A 19,950-nucleotide genomic window follows, 5' to 3' on the forward strand; every position below is an offset into this window, starting at 1 on the left:
CAGCCAGCCTTGCCAGGGTTTGACTTTTCCTACCACAGCAACTCCCCAGCTCAAGGATTTCCTGTCCCGCTGATGATTTCCTGTCCCCAGTGCTCATTTCCCATCCCCACAATGGTTTCTGTTGTGGTTTTATTTAGTGAGGGGACCTAAGGTGGCAGCTTCTGTAGGAAACTGCTAGAAGTTTCCCCTTTGTTCAGTGGACTTGGACAGGCCTAGGGCGGACCCGCTGCTGGCCAAGGCTGAGCCGATTGGTAGCAGAATGTTCCGTGATAAAGCCTCTGTGATAATGTATTTAAGTAGGGGAAAAAAGAAAAAAAAAAAAAGAGAAGATGTGTAGCAACTGAGCGGGGGGCAGAGAGGGGGAAGCGCGAGCCTCATGGGCCTTGCAGGCCTCACCCTCTGGCCTCTCGCCAGGCAGCCGACTGGGCCCGACTCGGTCCAGCCCGGCTGCAAGAAGTGGAGAGGAGATGAGAAGTGAATGAGATGTAAAAAGGATCCTGAGAGGCGTCTGCCAGCCTGTTGTGAGGAACGGCTGCAGACGCCAAGGTCAGTGCAGAAGGAGGGGGAGGAGTAACGCGGCTCCTGGCCAAGATTCCCCTGCAGCCTGTGGTGACGACCATGGTGGAGCAGGTTGCTCCCCTGCAGCCCATGGAGGTCCACGGAGGGGCAGAGATCCCCTCTGTTTCCTCCCTCGAAATGACACAGCCTGGCCAGCTGGCTTGCACTGCCACTCGGACATCTACGCATGCTTTCCCTCGTTCGCTTCTTGGTCAGTCCAGTGAATTCCATACTTACGCATTAATAAATGGTATGACGTATTTTCCATCAGTGGTTATCATCGCGCCCTTTGCGCTGGGATCTTTCGCCTCCATCATGAAACGCCTTGGAATTCCTGTGCTCTTTCTCAGTCTGGGAACAGACCCCAGCTTTTTGTCCTGTTAAGAAAAGAAACGCAGACGTCTCTCATCTTAACACCCACACGCAAAATGACATTTCAATGATGATTTTAGGCGGCAAAGCCTTTACTCCTCTCCTTTCACCTGTCGTAGGGGCTGCTCGACTGAAATTCTTATTTCTTATATAACTCTGTATTTCACCCCAGGAGAAACAACTCTTAACGTGAGCATTCACGGATTTGTTGCGTAAGTGCCACGGCACAAAAATTAAAAGCTCGGTAACACCACAAATCCCCCACGGTCTTACCCCATGTGCTGGGCAGTTCCTTATGTAGTGGCCAGGTTTCCCACAACGGAAGCAAGTATATGATGGTGGAGGGGCAGCCAAGGGATTCTTCACGTAACTAGAAGTTTCTGGAGAAAAAAAGAAAAAGGTATGCATGTGTCTCTCTTGTTAGAACAAACACCTCTACAATTTGTCCACAGGCTCCAAAGAACACATTTGACATTATCAACACCTACTTGACTGGATCATATTCACGGCAAGACTGCGTCATCATAGCTTTTATCTTCTCTTCTTCGGTGGCACTGGCTTCAGCCAGGTTGGCAGTCTGTGTAACGGGGAATTATTTGACACACATTAGAAACACCCTTCAGCCCACACAGCCAACGACACCAGCACTCACCCACTGCTGTAAAGAGCAGCACGGCGCTGGCTGCGTTTGCGCAGAAACAGCTGCTCATACAAAACACAGGTGTCCCGACGGTGTTCTGGGGGTCCTTACGCCGTTACATGGTGTTTCTGTGCCTGTGAACCCCCTGGAAAAGAGCGCTCTGGGGCACTCAGAACCCTGGGCTCTGTTTGCCCCTTACATACAGACGTGTGTGACCCATCCAGCCTTCTTCAAAGAGAAGCTGTGCGTAGAACAATTTATACTCGCCAGCATTTTTAAACTGGTCTTTAAGCTGCGGAAGATTTGAAGGAGAAGCTATCCAGTGTACCTTGAATTGAGAAAGACAAGTATCATCATTTCATTTTGCAGCACTAAAAGGACAACTTCTGAGCTGGGAAATTTGCTTTTGCTTGCTGAAATTCAGCCTCGGACACAGAAGCATTAAAAGGAATCAGGTTTTTTATAATCCCTCGTCAGGACAAAATACTCTTTTCAGTAGAAATCTGGCCATCGTGTGCTGTAGGCAGGCCAAACTGTGCGTTCCCCCGCTACTAACGTCTTCACATTCAGTGATTTAACGACAGTTAGCACAACCTGCAGGTTTTTGCAGTTGACTGTGTCCTTTCAACATTCAAATTGTAACATCAGCCTTACACAGAACGGCATCTTCAAATTACTGAAGACAGTTGGGTTTTTTTTAAGTAGTATTTGTTCAAACGGTTTGATGACACAAGTCCAGATACCAGCAGGGTCTAAGGGAGTGACCATCAATTATCTGGTCCTGTCGTTCAGATCAGCCACTCATGGATTTGTTTTCATATGTGAATGCTCACGTTGCTTCTCCTGGGGTGAAATACACAGGTTATACGGCAATGCTGCAAAGCCCTTCAAAATGCAAGGGAAACCTGGAATTATCAAGGTAACTTTTTTGTTTTTTCTACGTCATGGACATTAAATACGTCCACAGATCTTTCTCTGTGAACTTTCAGGCTTATTTTTCTGTATTTCAATATTCTGGTTTTAGCTCTTTTTCAAAGACCGTTCACAGTTTTTAGTATTTTGTGTAAACACAAGATGTTTCTGTTGACCCCATCTGTGGAATATTTGCTGATGTGAATTCCACAGCCTCTGGTTGAGCATTCCTGCCATTTAGCGTTGGGCACTGAATGGATATGCATGAGGTGTGAATCCAGCCTTCCTACAGAGACAGTGAATGTCAGTTTCCCCAGTGACTGGTTCAGAGCACTGAACTGAGCTCTCCCTCTGAACTGCGCTTTGCAGGAGGAGCGGGTTTGTGTCTCTTCTCTGAGTGGAAGGAGCCAAGGGATATCTCACCCTTCGGAACCTGAAGTTAAGCCAAAGAACATCGACTGAGTTCAAAGCACTGCTCAAGGCTTTGGGTCACCCTGGCTATAGTCATTTAGGAAATAAGTATTTCAGCCGAGCAGCCCCTACAACAGGTGAAAGGAGAGGAGTAAAGGCTTTGCCGCCTAAAATCATCATTGAAATGTCATTTTGCGTGTGGGTGTTAAGATGAGAGACGTCTGCGTTTCTTTTCTTAGCAGGACAAAAAGCTGGGGTCTGTTCCCAGACTGAGAACGAGCACAGGAATTCCAAGGCGTTTCATGATGGAGGCGAAAGATCCCAGCGCAAAGGGCGCGATGATAACCACCAGTGGAAAATATGTCATACCATTTGTTAATGCGTAAGTATGGAATTCACTGGACTGACCATGAAGCAAACAAGAGAAAGCATGCGTAGATGTCCGAGTGGCAGTGCAAGCCAGCTGGCCAGGCTGTGTCATTTCGAGGGAGGAAACACTGTCGTTGTGTCTATACCTTCAAATCCGGGATCCTTTCCCATATGGAAATAGGGTGGTGCCACTGCTCGTGCCCCTGGAAGTTGGTTAAACTGCGGGTGTGCTAAGGATCTGTTTTTCTGCAGAACATTTCAGCAGCGTTTCCAGGCGAGTCGTTCTTATTGGGAGCTCGTTTTGCTTCTGGTTGATGTTTCAAAGGCTTCTTGCAAAATTCAACCAGTTGCTGTTGGATGGAGATTTCTTCCCGCTCTGACCTTGATCAGATCTCATGTGCAAATCAGACTGCAACCAACGGATAGTCAGGCATTTAATCCACATTCTTCTCCACGGGAGAGCTGGATAAAACCTTCAGAACTGGAACCTACTACTTTTTTTGAGATGTGTTTTATTCACTTACCTTGAGCTTGGGGACCGCTCGCTGTACTAGACAGCGGAAAAAAGTCGAGTCAAAACATCAGGACAGAGCCTTCTCCAGATCTTCCAGTGTAACAACAGTGAAATATCAAAACCGTACAGGTATTTGCTTCGTACTAGACATTTTGTACGCTGTTGGACAATTAGAGCTCCATGCTCTCCATTCAAGACCGCATTCACCCATTAATCAGAGATGTCTTTTCAGCATTGCTTAGAACTCACAAAATATCCATGGTTGGGCTAAAATCTGTGTTGATGATTCTGATTCTTCACAGGCATTAGAACAGCACTGCTGGAATCTGAGGAACAACACTCTGCTACATCATTGAAAAGCGGCTCAACCAGAGGCTTGTGCAATTCACATCAGCAAATATTCTACAGAGGGGGTCAACAGAAACATCTTGTGTTTACACAAAATACTAAAATCTGTGAACTGTCTTTGAAAAAGAGCTAAAAACAGAATATTGAAATATACAAAAATATGCCTGAAAGTTCACAGAGAAAGTTCTGTGGCCATATTTCATGTCCATGATGTAGAAAATCCAAAACAGTTACACTGATAATTCCAGGTTTCCCTCCCAGTTTGAAGGCCTTTGCAGCATTGCCGTATAAGCTCTGTATTTCACCCCAGGAGAAACAACTCTTAACGTGAGCATTCACGGATTTGTTACCTAAGTGCCACGGCACAAAAATTAAAAGCTCAGTAACACAAGTCCCCCACAGTCTTACCCCATGTGCTGGGCAGTTCCTTATGTAGTGGCCAGGTTTCCCACAACGGAAGCAAGTATATGATGGTGGAGGGGCAGCCAAGGGATTCTTCACGTAACTAGAAGTTTCTGGAGAAAAAAAGAAAAAGGTATGCATGTGTCTCTCTTGTTAGAACAAACACCTCTACAATTTGTCCACAGGCTCCAAAGAACACATTTGACATTATCAACACCTACTTGACTGGATCATATTCACGGCAAGACTGCGTCATCATAGCTTTTATCTTCTCTTCTTCGGTGGCACTGGCTTCAGCCAGGTTGGCAGTCTGTGTAACGGGGAATTATTTGACACACATTAGAAACACCCTTCAGCCCACACAGCCAACGACACCAGCACTCACCCACTGCTGTAAAGAGCAGCACGGCGCTGGCTGCGCTTGCGCAGAAACAGCTGCTCATACAAAACACAGGTGTCCCGACGGTGTTCTGGGGGTCCTTACGCCGTTACATGGTGTTTCTGTGCCTGTGAACCCCCTGGAAAAGAGCGCTCTGGGGCACTCAGAACCCTGGGCTCTGTTTGCCTCTTACACACAGACGTGTGTGACCCATCCAGCCTTCTTCAAAGAGAAGCTGTGCGTAGAACAATTTATACTCGCCAGCATTTTTAAACTGGTCTTTAAGCTGCGGAAGATTTGAAGGAGAAGCTATCCAGTGTACCTTGAATTGAGAAAGACAAGTATCATCATTTCATTTTGCAGCACTAAAAGGACAACTTCTGAGCTGGGAAATTTGCTTTTGCTTGCTGAAATTCAGCCTCGGACACAGAAGCATTAAAAGGAATCAGGTTTTTTATAATCCCTCGTCAGGACAAAATACTCTTTTCAGTAGAAATCTGGCCATCGTGTGCTGTAGGCAGGCCAAACTGTGCGTTCCCCCGCTACTAACGTCTTCACATTCAGTGATTTAACGACAGTTAGCACAACCTGCAGGTTTTTGCAGTTGACTGTGTCCTTTCAACATTCAAATTGTAACATCAGCCTTACACAGAACGGCATCTTCAAATTACTGAAGACAGTTGGGTTTTTTTTAAGTAGTATTTGTTCAAACGGTTTGATGACACAAGTCCAGATACCAGCAGGGTCTAAGGGAGTGACCATCAATTATCTGGTCCTGTCGTTCAGATCAGCCACTCATGGGTTTGTTTTCATATGTGAATGCTCACGTTGCTTCTCCTGGGGTGAAATACACAGGTTATACGGCAATGCTGCAAAGCCCTTCAAAATGCAAGGGAAACCTGGAATTATCAAGGTAACTTTTTTGTTTTTTCTACGTCATGGACATTAAATACGTCCACAGATCTTTCTCTGTGAACTTTCAGGCTTATTTTTCTGTATTTCAATATTCTGGTTTTAGCTCTTTTTCAAAGACCGTTCACAGTTTTTAGTATTTTGTGTAAACACAAGATGTTTCTGTTGACCCCATCTGTGGAATATTTGCTGATGTGAATTCCACAGCCTCTGGTTGAGCATTCCTGCCATTTAGCGTTGGGCACTGAATGGATATGCATGAGGTGTGAATCCAGCCTTCCTACAGAGACAGTGAATGTCAGTTTCCCCAGTGACTGGTTCAGAGCACTGAACTGAGCTCTCCCTCTGAACTGCGCTTTGCAGGAGGAGCGGGTTTGTGTCTCTTCTCTGAGTGGAAGGAGCCAAGGGATATCTCACCCTTAGGAACCTGAAGTTAAGCCAAAGAACGTCGACTGAGTTCAAAGCACTGCTCAAGGCTTTGGGTCACCCTGGCTATAGTCATTTAGGAAATAAGTATTTCAGCCGAGCAGCCCCTACAACAGGTGAAAGGAGAGGAGTAAAGGCTTTGCCGCCTAAAATCATCATTGAAATGTCATTTTGCGTGTGGGTGTTAAGATGAGAGACGTCTGCGTTTCTTTTCTTAACAGGACAAAAAGCTGGGGTCTGTTCCCAGACTGAGAACGAGCACAGGAATTCCAAGGCGTTTCATGATGGAGGCGAAAGATCCCAGCGCAAAGGGCGCGATGATAACCACCAGTGGAAAATATGTCATACCATTTGTTAATGCGTAAGTATGGAATTCACTGGACTGACCATGAAGCAAACAAGAGAAAGCATGCGTAGATGTCCGAGTGGCAGTGCAAGCCAGCTGGCCAGGCTGTGTCATTTCGAGGGAGGAAACACTGTCGTTGTGTCTATACCTTCAAATCCGGGATCCTTTCCCATATGGAAATAGGGTGGTGCCACTGCTCGTGCCCCTGGAAGTTGGTTAAACTGCGGGTGTGCTAAGGATCTGTTTTTCTGCAGAACATTTCAGCAGCGTTTCCAGGCGAGTCGTTCTTATTGGGAGCTCGTTTTGCTTCTGGTTGATGTTTCAAAGGCTTCTTGCAAAATTCAACCAGTTGCTGTTGGATGGAGATTTCTTCCCGCTCTGACCTTGATCAGATCTCATGTGCAAATCAGACTGCAACCAACGGATAGTCAGGCATTTAATCCACATTCTTCTCCACGGAAGAGCTGGATAAAACCTTCAGAACTGGAACCTACTACTTTTTTTTGAGATGTGTTTTATTCACTTACCTTGAGCTTGGGGACCGCTCGCTGTACTAGACAGCGGAAAAAAAGTCGAGTCAAAACATCAGGACAGAGCCTTCTCCAGATCTTCCAGTGTAACAACAGTGAAATATCAAAACTGTACAGGTATTTGCTTCGTACTAGACATTTTGTACGCTGTTGGACAATTAGAGCTCCATGCTCTCCATTCAAGACCGCATTCACCCATTAATCAGAGATGTCTTTTCAGCATTGCTTAGAACTCACAAAATATCCATGGTTGGGCTAAAATCTGTGTTGATGATTCTGATTCTTCACAGGCATTAGAACAGCACTGCTGGAATCTGAGGAACAACACTCTGCTACATCATTGAAAAGCGGCTCAACCAGAGGCTTGTGCAATTCACATCAGCAAATATTCTACAGAGGGGGTCAACAGAAACATCTTGTGTTTACACAAAATACTAAAATCTGTGAACTGTCTTTGAAAAAGAGCTAAAAACAGAATATTGAAATATACAAAAATATGCCTGAAAGTTCACAGAGAAAGTTCTGTGGCCATATTTCATGTCCATGATGTAGAAAATCCAAAACAGTTACACTGATAATTCCAGGTTTCCCTCCCAGTTTGAAGGCCTTTGCAGCATTGCCGTATAAGCTCTGTATTTCACCCCAGGAGAAACAACTCTTAACGTGAGCATTCACGGATTTGTTACCTAAGTGCCACGGCACAAAAATTAAAAGCTCAGTAACACAAGTCCCCCACAGTCTTACCCCATGTGCTGGGCAGTTCCTTATGTAGTGGCCAGGTTTCCCACAACGGAAGCAAGTATATGATGGTGGAGGGGCAGCCAAGGGATTCTTCACGTAACTAGAAGTTTCTGGAGAAAAAAAGAAAAAGGTATGCATGTGTCTCTCTTGTTAGAACAAACACCTCTACAATTTGTCCACAGGCTCCAAAGAACACATTTGACATTATCAACACCTACTTGACTGGATCATATTCACGGCAAGACTGCGTCATCATAGCTTTTATCTTCTCTTCTTCGGTGGCACTGGCTTCAGCCAGGTTGGCAGTCTGTGTAACGGGGAATTATTTGACACACATTAGAAACACCCTTCAGCCCACACAGCCAACGACACCAGCACTCACCCACTGCTGTAAAGAGCAGCACGGCGCTGGCTGCGCTTGCGCAGAAACAGCTGCTCATACAAAACACAGGTGTCCCGACGGTGTTCTGGGGGTCCTTACGCCGTTACATGGTGTTTCTGTGCCTGTGAACCCCCTGGAAAAGAGCGCTCTGGGGCACTCAGAACCCTGGGCTCTGTTTGCCTCTTACACACAGACGTGTGTGACCCATCCAGCCTTCTTCAAAGAGAAGCTGTGCGTAGAACAATTTATACTCGCCAGCATTTTTAAACTGGTCTTTAAGCTGCGGAAGATTTGAAGGAGAAGCTATCCAGTGTACCTTGAATTGAGAAAGACAAGTATCATCATTTCATTTTGCAGCACTAAAAGGACAACTTCTGAGCTGGGAAATTTGCTTTTGCTTGCTGAAATTCAGCCTCGGACACAGAAGCATTAAAAGGAATCAGGTTTTTTATAATCCCTCGTCAGGACAAAATACTCTTTTCAGTAGAAATCTGGCCATCGTGTGCTGTAGGCAGGCCAAACTGTGCGTTCCCCCGCTACTAACGTCTTCACATTCAGTGATTTAACGACAGTTAGCACAACCTGCAGGTTTTTGCAGTTGACTGTGTCCTTTCAACATTCAAATTGTAACATCAGCCTTACACAGAACGGCATCTTCAAATTACTGAAGACAGTTGGGTTTTTTTTAAGTAGTATTTGTTCAAACGGTTTGATGACACAAGTCCAGATACCAGCAGGGTCTAAGGGAGTGACCATCAATTATCTGGTCCTGTCGTTCAGATCAGCCACTCATGGGTTTGTTTTCATATGTGAATGCTCACGTTGCTTCTCCTGGGGTGAAATACACAGGTTATACGGCAATGCTGCAAAGCCCTTCAAAATGCAAGGGAAACCTGGAATTATCAAGGTAACTTTTTTGTTTTTTCTACGTCATGGACATTAAATACGTCCACAGATCTTTCTCTGTGAACTTTCAGGCTTATTTTTCTGTATTTCAATATTCTGGTTTTAGCTCTTTTTCAAAGACCGTTCACAGTTTTTAGTATTTTGTGTAAACACAAGATGTTTCTGTTGACCCCATCTGTGGAATATTTGCTGATGTGAATTCCACAGCCTCTGGTTGAGCATTCCTGCCATTTAGCGTTGGGCACTGAATGGATATGCATGAGGTGTGAATCCAGCCTTCCTACAGAGACAGTGAATGTCAGTTTCCCCAGTGACTGGTTCAGAGCACTGAACTGAGCTCTCCCTCTGAACTGCGCTTTGCAGGAGGAGCGGGTTTGTGTCTCTTCTCTGAGTGGAAGGAGCCAAGGGATATCTCACCCTTAGGAACCTGAAGTTAAGCCAAAGAACGTCGACTGAGTTCAAAGCACTGCTCAAGGCTTTGGGTCACCCTGGCTATAGTCATTTAGGAAATAAGTATTTCAGCCGAGCAGCCCCTACAACAGGTGAAAGGAGAGGAGTAAAGGCTTTGCCGCCTAAAATCATCATTGAAATGTCATTTTGCGTGTGGGTGTTAAGATGAGAGACGTCTGCGTTTCTTTTCTTAACAGGACAAAAAGCTGGGGTCTGTTCCCAGACTGAGAACGAGCACAGGAATTCCAAGGCGTTTCATGATGGAGGCGAAAGATCCCAGCGCAAAGGGCGCGATGATAACCACCAGTGGAAAATATGTCATACCATTTGTTAATGCGTAAGTATGGAATTCACTGGACTGACCATGAAGCAAACAAGAGAAAGCATGCGTAGATGTCCGAGTGGCAGTGCAAGCCAGCTGGCCAGGCTGTGTCATTTCGAGGGAGGAAACACTGTCGTTGTGTCTATACCTTCAAATCCGGGATCCTTTCCCATATGGAAATAGGGTGGTGCCACTGCTCGTGCCCCTGGAAGTTGGTTAAACTGCGGGTGTGCTAAGGATCTGTTTTTCTGCAGAACATTTCAGCAGCGTTTCCAGGCGAGTCGTTCTTATTGGGAGCTCGTTTTGCTTCTGGTTGATGTTTCAAAGGCTTCTTGCAAAATTCAACCAGTTGCTGTTGGATGGAGATTTCTTCCCGCTCTGACCTTGATCAGATCTCATGTGCAAATCAGACTGCAACCAACGGATAGTCAGGCATTTAATCCACATTCTTCTCCACGGAAGAGCTGGATAAAACCTTCAGAACTGGAACCTACTACTTTTTTTTGAGATGTGTTTTATTCACTTACCTTGAGCTTGGGGACCGCTCGCTGTACTAGACAGCGGAAAAAAAGTCGAGTCAAAACATCAGGACAGAGCCTTCTCCAGATCTTCCAGTGTAACAACAGTGAAATATCAAAACTGTACAGGTATTTGCTTCGTACTAGACATTTTGTACGCTGTTGGACAATTAGAGCTCCATGCTCTCCATTCAAGACCGCATTCACCCATTAATCAGAGATGTCTTTTCAGCATTGCTTAGAACTCACAAAATATCCATGGTTGGGCTAAAATCTGTGTTGATGATTCTGATTCTTCACAGGCATTAGAACAGCACTGCTGGAATCTGAGGAACAACACTCTGCTACATCATTGAAAAGCGGCTCAACCAGAGGCTTGTGCAATTCACATCAGCAAATATTCTACAGAGGGGGTCAACAGAAACATCTTGTGTTTACACAAAATACTAAAATCTGTGAACTGTCTTTGAAAAAGAGCTAAAAACAGAATATTGAAATATACAAAAATATGCCTGAAAGTTCACAGAGAAAGTTCTGTGGCCATATTTCATGTCCATGATGTAGAAAATCCAAAACAGTTACACTGATAATTCCAGGTTTCCCTCCCAGTTTGAAGGCCTTTGCAGCATTGCCGTATAAGCTCTGTATTTCACCCCAGGAGAAACAACTCTTAACGTGAGCATTCACGGATTTGTTACCTAAGTGCCACGGCACAAAAATTAAAAGCTCAGTAACACAAGTCCCCCACAGTCTTACCCCATGTGCTGGGCAGTTCCTTATGTAGTGGCCAGGTTTCCCACAACGGAAGCAAGTATATGATGGTGGAGGGGCAGCCAAGGGATTCTTCACGTAACTAGAAGTTTCTGGAGAAAAAAAGAAAAAGGTATGCATGTGTCTCTCTTGTTAGAACAAACACCTCTACAATTTGTCCACAGGCTCCAAAGAACACATTTGACATTATCAACACCTACTTGACTGGATCATATTCACGGCAAGACTGCGTCATCATAGCTTTTATCTTCTCTTCTTCGGTGGCACTGGCTTCAGCCAGGTTGGCAGTCTGTGTAACGGGGAATTATTTGACACACATTAGAAACACCCTTCAGCCCACACAGCCAACGACACCAGCACTCACCCACTGCTGTAAAGAGCAGCACGGCGCTGGCTGCGCTTGCGCAGAAACAGCTGCTCATACAAAACACAGGTGTCCCGACGGTGTTCTGGGGGTCCTTACGCCGTTACATGGTGTTTCTGTGCCTGTGAACCCCCTGGAAAAGAGCGCTCTGGGGCACTCAGAACCCTGGGCTCTGTTTGCCCCTTACACACAGACGTGTGTGACCCATCCAGCCTTCTTCAAAGAGAAGCTGTGCGTAGAACAATTTATACTCGCCAGCATTTTTAAACTGGTCTTTAAGCTGCGGAAGATTTGAAGGAGAAGCTATCCAGTGTACCTTGAATTGAGAAAGACAAGTATCATCATTTCATTTTGCAGCACTAAAAGGACAACTTCTGAGCTGGGAAATTTGCTTTTGCTTGCTGAAATTCAGCCTCGGACACAGAAGCATTAAAAGGAATCAGGTTTTTTATAATCCCTCGTCAGGACAAAATACTCTTTTCAGTAGAAATCTGGCCATCGTGTGCTGTAGGCAGGCCAAACTGTGCGTTCCCCCGCTACTAACGTCTTCACATTCAGTGATTTAACGACAGTTAGCACAACCTGCAGGTTTTTGCAGTTGACTGTGTCCTTTCAACATTCAAATTGTAACATCAGCCTTACACAGAACGGCATCTTCAAATTACTGAAGACAGTTGGGTTTTTTTTAAGTAGTATTTGTTCAAACGGTTTGATGACACAAGTCCAGATACCAGCAGGGTCTAAGGGAGTGACCATCAATTATCTGGTCCTGTCGTTCAGATCAGCCACTCATGGGTTTGTTTTCATATGTGAATGCTCACGTTGCTTCTCCTGGGGTGAAATACACAGGTTATACGGCAATGCTGCAAAGCCCTTCAAAATGCAAGGGAAACCTGGAATTATCAAGGTAACTTTTTTGTTTTTTCTACGTCATGGACATTAAATACGTCCACAGATCTTTCTCTGTGAACTTTCAGGCTTATTTTTCTGTATTTCAATATTCTGGTTTTAGGTTTTTTTTTCAAAGACCGTTCACAGTTTTTAGTATTTTGTGTAAACACAAGATGTTTCTGTTGACCCCATCTGTGGAATATTTGCTGATGTGAATTCCACAGCCTCTGGTTGAGCATTCCTGCCATTTAGCGTTGGGCACTGAATGGATATGCATGAGGTGTGAATCCAGCCTTCCTACAGAGACAGTGAATGTCAGTTTCCCCAGTGACTGGTTCAGAGCACTGAACTGAGCTCTCCCTCTGAACTGCGCTTTGCAGGAGGAGCGGGTTTGTGTCTCTTCTCTGAGTGGAAGGAGCCAAGGGATATCTCACCCTTAGGAACCTGAAGTTAAGCCAAAGAACGTCGACTGAGTTCAAAGCACTGCTCAAGGCTTTGGGTCACCCTGGCTATAGTCATTTAGGAAATAAGTATTTCAGCCGAGCAGCCCCTACAACAGGTGAAAGGAGAGGAGTAAAGGCTTTGCCGCCTAAAATCATCATTGAAATGTCATTTTGCGTGTGGGTGTTAAGATGAGAGACGTCTGCGTTTCTTTTCTTAACAGGACAAAAAGCTGGGGTCTGTTCCCAGACTGAGAACGAGCACAGGAATTCCAAGGCGTTTCATGATGGAGGCGAAAGATCCCAGCGCAAAGGGCGCGATGATAACCACCAGTGGAAAATACGTCATACCATTTGTTAATGCGTAAGTATGGAATTCACTGGACTGACCATGAAGCAAACAAGAGAAAGCATGCGTAGATGTCCGAGTGGCAGTGCAAGCCAGCTGGCCAGGCTGTGTCATTTCGAGGGAGGAAACACTGTCGTTGTGTCTATACCTTCAAATCCGGGATCCTTTCCCATATGGAATTAGGGTGGTGCCACTGCTCGTGCCCCTGGAAGTTGGTTAAACTGCGGGTGTGCTAAGGATCTGTTTTTCTGCAGAACATTTCAGCAGCGTTTCCAGGCGAGTCGTTCTTATTGGGAGCTCGTTTTGCTTCTGGTTGATGTTTCAAAGGCTTCTTGCAAAATTCAACCAGTTGCTGTTGGATGGAGATTTCTTCCCGCTCTGACCTTGATCAGATCTCATGTGCAAATCAGACTGCAACCAACGGATAGTCAGGCATTTAATCCACATTCTTCTCCACGGAAGAGCTGGATAAAACCTTCAGAACTGGAACCTACTACTTTTTTTTGAGATGTGTTTTATTCACTTACCTTGAGCTTGGGGACCGCTCGCTGTACTAGACAGCGGAAAAAAGTCGAGTCAAAACATCAGGACAGAGCCTTCTCCAGATCTTCCAGTGTAACAACAGTGAAATATCAAAACTGTACAGGTATTTGCTTCGTACTAGACATTTTGTACACTGTTGGACAATTAGAGCTCCATGCTCTCCATTCAAGACCGCATTCACCCATTAATCAGAGATGTCTTTTCAGCATTGCTTAGAACTCACAAAATATCCATGGTTGGGCTAAAATCTGTGTTGATGATTCTGATTCTTCACAGGCATTAGAACAGCACTACTGGAATCTGAGGAACAACACTCTGCTACATCATTGAAAAGCGGCTCAACCAGAGGCTTGTGCAATTCACATCAGCAAATATTCTACAGAGGGGGTCAACAGAAACATCTTGTGTTTACACAAAATACTAAAATCTGTGAACTGTCTTTGAAAAAGAGCTAAAAACAGATATTGAAATATACAAAAATATGCCTGAAAGTTCACAGAGAAAGTTCTGTGGCCATATTTCATGTCCATGATGTAGAAAATCCAAAACAGTTACACTGATAATTCCAGGTTTCCCTCCCAGTTTGAAGGCCTTTGCAGCATTGCCGTATAAGCTCTGTATTTCACCCCAGGAGAAACAACTCTTAACGTGAGCATTCACGGATTTGTTACCTAAGTGCCACGGCACAAAAATTAAAAGCTCAGTAACACAAGTCCCCCACAGTCTTACCCCATGTGCTGGGCAGTTCCTTATGTAGTGGCCAGGTTTCCCACAACGGAAGCAAGTATATGATGGTGGAGGGGCAGCCAAGGGATTCTTCACGTAACTAGAAGTTTCTGGAGAAAAAAAGAAAAAGGTATGCATGTGTCTCTCTTGTTAGAACAAACACCTCTACAATTTGTCCACAGGCTCCAAAGAACACATTTGACATTATCAACACCTACTTGACTGGATCATATTCACGGCAAGACTGCGTCATCATAGCTTTTATCTTCTCTTCTTCGGTGGCACTGGCTTCAGCCAGGTTGGCAGTCTGTGTAACGGGGAATTATTTGACACACATTAGAAACACCCTTCAGCCCACACAGCCAACGACACCAGCACTCACCCACTGCTGTAAAGAGCAGCACGGCGCTGGCTGCGCTTGCGCAGAAACAGCTGCTCATACAAAACACAGGTGTCCCGACGGTGTTCTGGGGGTCCTTACGCCGTTACATGGTGTTTCTGTGCCTGTGAACCCCCTGGAAAAGAGCGCTCTGGGGCACTCAGAACCCTGGGCTCTGTTTGCCCCTTACACACAGACGTGTGTGACCCATCCAGCCTTCTTCAAAGAGAAGCTGTGCGTAGAACAATTTATACTCGCCAGCATTTTTAAACTGGTCTTTAAGCTGCGGAAGATTTGAAGGAGAAGCTATCCAGTGTACCTTGAATTGAGAAAGACAAGTATCATCATTTCATTTTGCAGCACTAAAAGGACAACTTCTGAGCTGGGAAATTTGCTTTTGCTTGCTGAAATTCAGCCTCGGACACAGAAGCATTAAAAGGAATCAGGTTTTTTATAATCCCTCGTCAGGACAAAATACTCTTTTCAGTAGAAATCTGGCCATCGTGTGCTGTAGGCAGGCCAAACTGTGCGTTCCCCCGCTACTAACGTCTTCACATTCAGTGATTTAACGACAGTTAGCACAACCTGCAGGTTTTTGTTCCAGCTGACTGTGTCCTTTCAACATTCAAATTGTAACATCAACCTTACACAGAACTACGTGTTCACATTATTGAAGGCAGCTGGGTTTTTTTTTTAAGCAGTATTTGCTCAAATGTTTTCATGACACACTGGTCCGGATACCAGCAGGGTGTAAGGGAGTGACTGTTGATTAGCAATAATAAACCAGAAATCTGTTAGCACCTTGCCCGCACGCACTGCCAGTCTGCACTAAAGAGGTTAAAGCAACACTTTTGAGCTGCTCTGTGTCGTGTTCCTGAATTTTCCTGAAATACTTGATGTTATGCAGCCTTATGTAGAGGCTGCTCAGGTGTGCTCCCCTTCTGTCTTCCCAAACTGAGAACTACTCTTTACACGGCAGCATCAAATATACACACAGCTGTACATCACCGTATAACATTTAAAAACACCGAGCAAACACTTTTTTTCTTTTAAGTATTTGACAGAACATATCTATACCTGTGTAAGCTGGGACACAGAAATCGATGCGGAAGAGCCGTGCACCTGTTCACAACACATTAAACACATAGTCAAGTTCTACAAGCAAAACACAGCAACAGTGAACCTCTGCTGTAGTCTGAACGTCTGCACTCTGTCCTCTGAGTGTCACTGAAAGAGGCATTTCCAACCTGCTGTCATTTGAGTTTGTTCAAAACACAGTCCCAGCCTATGACCGCTGAAGAGTGCCTCTGTGGTTCCTGAGAAGAAATGAAAATAACCAAACCCGCTTGGGATCAACCTATTGCTCCAGAATATCTCGGAGAGGGACCCTGGCCCAATCCTCGGAAAGCAAACAAGAAATTAGGAAAGCTGTCTATTGGAGTCCAGCATTAAACAGTTTATCATCGACCAGTTACTGAAACGGAACCGTTCAGAAACTGTTAATTAGTTCTTGTCCTTTTTCAGGAAGCAGTTGTTGTATGGCCTGCAGGCAACAGTCTGATTTTCTTACGAAAGTGGTGGCACTCTTTTCTCCTAAACAAATATCAAAAGCAGCAAGTATGCACAAAAGCTTATACTTTGTTCATGAACTTCTGGATTAGATGACAGCTTATCCAGGATCAGATCCAATGATCCAGGGTTAGAGGAACGCCTCTCACCATTCCAGAGAAGAGAAAGCAGTTATCCTTAAAAGAAAGGTGAAAAATACAAAACACCACCTAGTAACTTTTCTGCTATCAGGACTATTTTGAAATGCGTAGTTACGCATAGTATTCGACCCGAGTGACAAATCAAGATCTCGACCATCACCAGTCAAGTATCTCCTTCTGTTACTTCTTTATATTTCAGCAGCCGAATGGCAGTGCTGTCAGCTCTGAAGAAAAATGCTGTCCCTTCTCCACGGGTAAATTCCAAGTGGCAGTACACTAAAGAAAGGCTTCACCTTTGGGAAATTAAAGCAGCATCAACCCTGAAGTCACCCAGATCCAAAAATGTGCTGCAGGCAGAAGTTCAGGAAAGCGACGGGGATTTTACCCACAGGTGCACCCGGCTCTAACCCTGCAGCAAGATCTCCACACTGGGTTTTAGATATTTTCATTTGCAGACAAACTGCTAAACTGAACTGCTTCATCAGATAAAGTGGAAAGATCAAATGCAGAGCTGTAGAAGACCACTTTGTGTCGCAACGAGTTAAATCCACCGCAATCTATTAAAGAAGTTTAAGCCCTCAGAGGGGCCCAACCAACATCACTTCAATTATCCAGTTCTAGGAATAAAGACCCAAGTATTGAAGGATGTGAAAAGGAATCAGTTAGCCTCACAGAACTGTTCTCAACATGGATGGGATGTGTTGGGTTTGGTATTTGTTGGAACCTCAAGTCCCATGTAAGGAACAGCACCAACTTTAACAAGAGTGGTTTGTCAGTGGTTTTTGATAACGTGTGTAAACTGCATTAGGCAAAAAAAAAAGTATTTAAAACAAAAGCGAAGGACACAAAGTGAAAATGGCAAAAATGACACAGGTGTGTGTGTGTTTTATATAAAGTGCACAAGTATGTGTGTATGTGGGTATGGAATCAAGCGCGGTGTGTAGGAACAAGTGTGAGAGTGTGTTTTTACATACTGCTTTTGGTGTTCCGCTCACTGGCTCAGCTGGACTTCTAGAAAAAGAAAGAAAGAAAGGTGATCAGAACTTGAAATAAAGCACTTGTACCCCACAGAAAGCAGTGAAAACAGATTATAAAGCCTCAGCATCAGCACCTTATGTACTGATAGCCCAGCGAATGTGGGAATTTATTCATATACATAAACTGTTCTCTCCTGGAACATCCAGTGCCACTAAAAACAACCACAAACATCCCAATTCTACTCTGTCACAAATTATTCCAAGACTTCCAGGGACAGAACACAACAGGGCAAGAGGAAGTCCTCAGGTATTTTGCCTCTGCTCTCTAAGTATCAAAACCAGGAAATCTGTGCTACAGTGTCCTGTTCTTAAATAACCAGCCATCAAACCAGGAAGGTAACTGTAGCCAAGCTGTAGATCCCTGGTGTTACAAACAGGCACCAGATACAGAACTGAGTTTCTAAGAAAGAACAGTGATGGCCTAGACACTGCGAAGGGCAAGTGTACTTAGCGCAAAAAGATCAGTCACCTGACCATATTTAGCCATGGCAGCGCCAAAAATACCAAATGTGTTACATCTGCTGTATGGGCTGAAAACAGGAGTAGAAATGTCACCTGACAGCAGTTCCTAGGATCTGGTGTGATTTAGGAGTCCTGTGACAAACGTACTGTCCCAGCAGGCTTAAAAATGTCCGTCTGCTTTGGGACATCGAACCTACCCCATCACAACAAAAATTAACAGCAGCTTTAACAGGAAAGAGAAATCTGAATGCCTCTGTACGCCAATATCCAGGAAAAAGTGAACAGACTGCACCCGCTACCAAAGAATACAATGCTTTAGGGACACTCACGGGACAGAGGCTTTGCTGGGAGCTTTAACTCCTCCAGCAGGGATTCGTCTCACAATTACAGAGCAGTTCTTCGGAATCAAGGCATCATCATCTGTGTATTCTGAAAGCAATACAGGAATAAATCAGGAAGAGATAAAAAACTCTAGAACACATTCTAAAGAAAAGACTGTTGTAAGGGTGCCAGAGAACTAAAGGAAAAAAAATAATGTTCAAGGAGTGAAAACAATTTACAAGTCTCATTATTTCTGAAAATCCCATCCCAAAGTCTCCAATCACATTCAAGCTCCTCAAGATGGCAGATCACCAAACGGAAACATCATACTAAGTAATACAAACCCATTATCAGCTCCAAGAATCAAGCACCATTGAGCAGATTTAAATGAATTTATGACTTCTCTAAGAATCCTTCTTGCTTATATTCACCATAAATGTTCTGCCGCAAAACTTCAGTACCGGCCCGACACCGTTACCGTGCACTATCAGGGAAAAAACCACCCACGGTTAGAAATGAATGATGAACTGATGCTCCATAGCATCTGCGTGGCAGTGTCCCTGGTGTACAGCAGCAGTTCTATTAACAAGAAATGCCAAACTGTCCTTCAGAGGCAGCCAACACTCAAGTGCACGATGGCTTTAAGGGCTCTGCTGAGATTCCAACTCACAGCTGCACTCTTGACCCAAAATGTTGCTGGGGAGCAGTTTCTGCAACAGCCACAGAACCAGTTTTCCAGTGCCGCGGCGTACAAGAAGTTGAAGGCAAAGTTAAGTGACCAAACCCGCTGTTTTTCTTCAAGCCAGCCACCTGTTCCATTGCCATCCCGTTCAGCTTCCTCCAGCAGATTTCAAAGAAATCTGGCAAGCCTGTTCTTATCAGATATCCTCCCACATTTCCGTATCATTTTCCCTGAAGAATTCCCGGAAAGCAAAACCTTAGTGAGCTCTCCACGTTGCACATGAAGCGCGGGCACTTGTAGCCTGGCTGTGTGGCTGAAACACAGCTCTGGCGGTGGTTGTCAGAAGAGCCGCGAGGAAGGAACAGCTCTGTGGGGCTCCCAGCACAAGTCCCAGCTAGGGATGGAGGGCGAATCCCATTGTCGCTTCCCACCCCGCGCCCGCCGCCCCCACGCACCTTCTTTGGTCTGGGCGTTGGTGATCTGCAGGTCGCTGTTGGGCGCCTTCAGCTTCTCCCGGGCCATGATCTGGCGCTTGAGGTCGCGCAGGGAGATGTGCAGGCCGTTGAAGATGAGCGTGTGGTACTTGAGGCTGGAGGAGAACTTATAGTGCAGGCAGGACATGGTGAGGGCAAGGCGGTGTGTCCTCAGCAGCGGCGCCTACCGCAGCACACAGGGCCGTGGGCTCTGCTCTGAGTTGGGGCACGCAGCCCCGGCTCGGCCTCCGCTCCCTGTCTGGCACACAGCGCTGCCAGGCCGGTGTGTTTGGTGGCTACGGCGACTGCGGTGCCCCGGCCTCAGCGTTCCGCCAGGGCTTTAGGGGCACCAAGCAGAGGGGCTG

At 45.3% G+C, this 19,950-nt stretch overlaps 1 protein-coding gene across 1 annotated transcript; it reads right to left on the bottom strand.

Annotated features, from left to right (window-relative positions):
• Positions 1 to 791: 791 nt before the first annotated feature.
• On the bottom strand, positions 792 to 19,733 carry LOC147600361 (E3 ubiquitin-protein ligase RBBP6-like). The gene is made up of 14 exons (XM_086751252.1): positions 19,568 to 19,733; positions 18,439 to 18,538; positions 17,512 to 17,621; positions 13,781 to 13,806; positions 11,410 to 11,498; positions 10,448 to 10,473; positions 7,117 to 7,142; positions 4,748 to 4,836; positions 3,787 to 3,812; positions 2,906 to 2,915; positions 2,404 to 2,413; positions 1,419 to 1,507; positions 1,204 to 1,300; positions 792 to 935 (listed from the first exon to the last, which is right to left on the bottom strand). The coding sequence occupies exons 1-14, from the start codon at positions 19,731 to 19,733 to the stop codon at positions 792 to 794; spliced, it is 1,008 nt and encodes a 335-aa protein (XP_086607378.1).
• Positions 19,734 to 19,950: the final 217 nt, after the last annotated feature.

This window comes from Chlamydotis macqueenii, chromosome 6, assembly GCF_036417535.1.
Source record: "Chlamydotis macqueenii isolate bChlMac1 chromosome 6, bChlMac1.mat, whole genome shotgun sequence".
Classification (NCBI taxonomy): domain Eukaryota; kingdom Metazoa; phylum Chordata; class Aves; order Otidiformes; family Otididae; genus Chlamydotis; species Chlamydotis macqueenii.

Excerpts from the sequence above, each read along its gene's own strand:
- LOC147600361 (XM_086751252.1), bottom strand. The coding sequence starts at position 19,733 with ATGTCCTGCCTGCACTATAAGTTCTCCTCCAGCCTCAAGTACCACACG. Across the intron at positions 17,622-18,438 it reads CCCAGCAAAGCCTCTGTCCC|AAGTCCAGCTGAGCCAGTGA; the intron begins GTGAGTGTCCCT and ends TTCTTTTTCTAG. Across the intron at positions 1,301-1,418 it reads CGTGAATATGATCCAGTCAA|TTACGTGAAGAATCCCTTGG; the intron begins GTAGGTGTTGAT and ends AGAAACTTCTAG.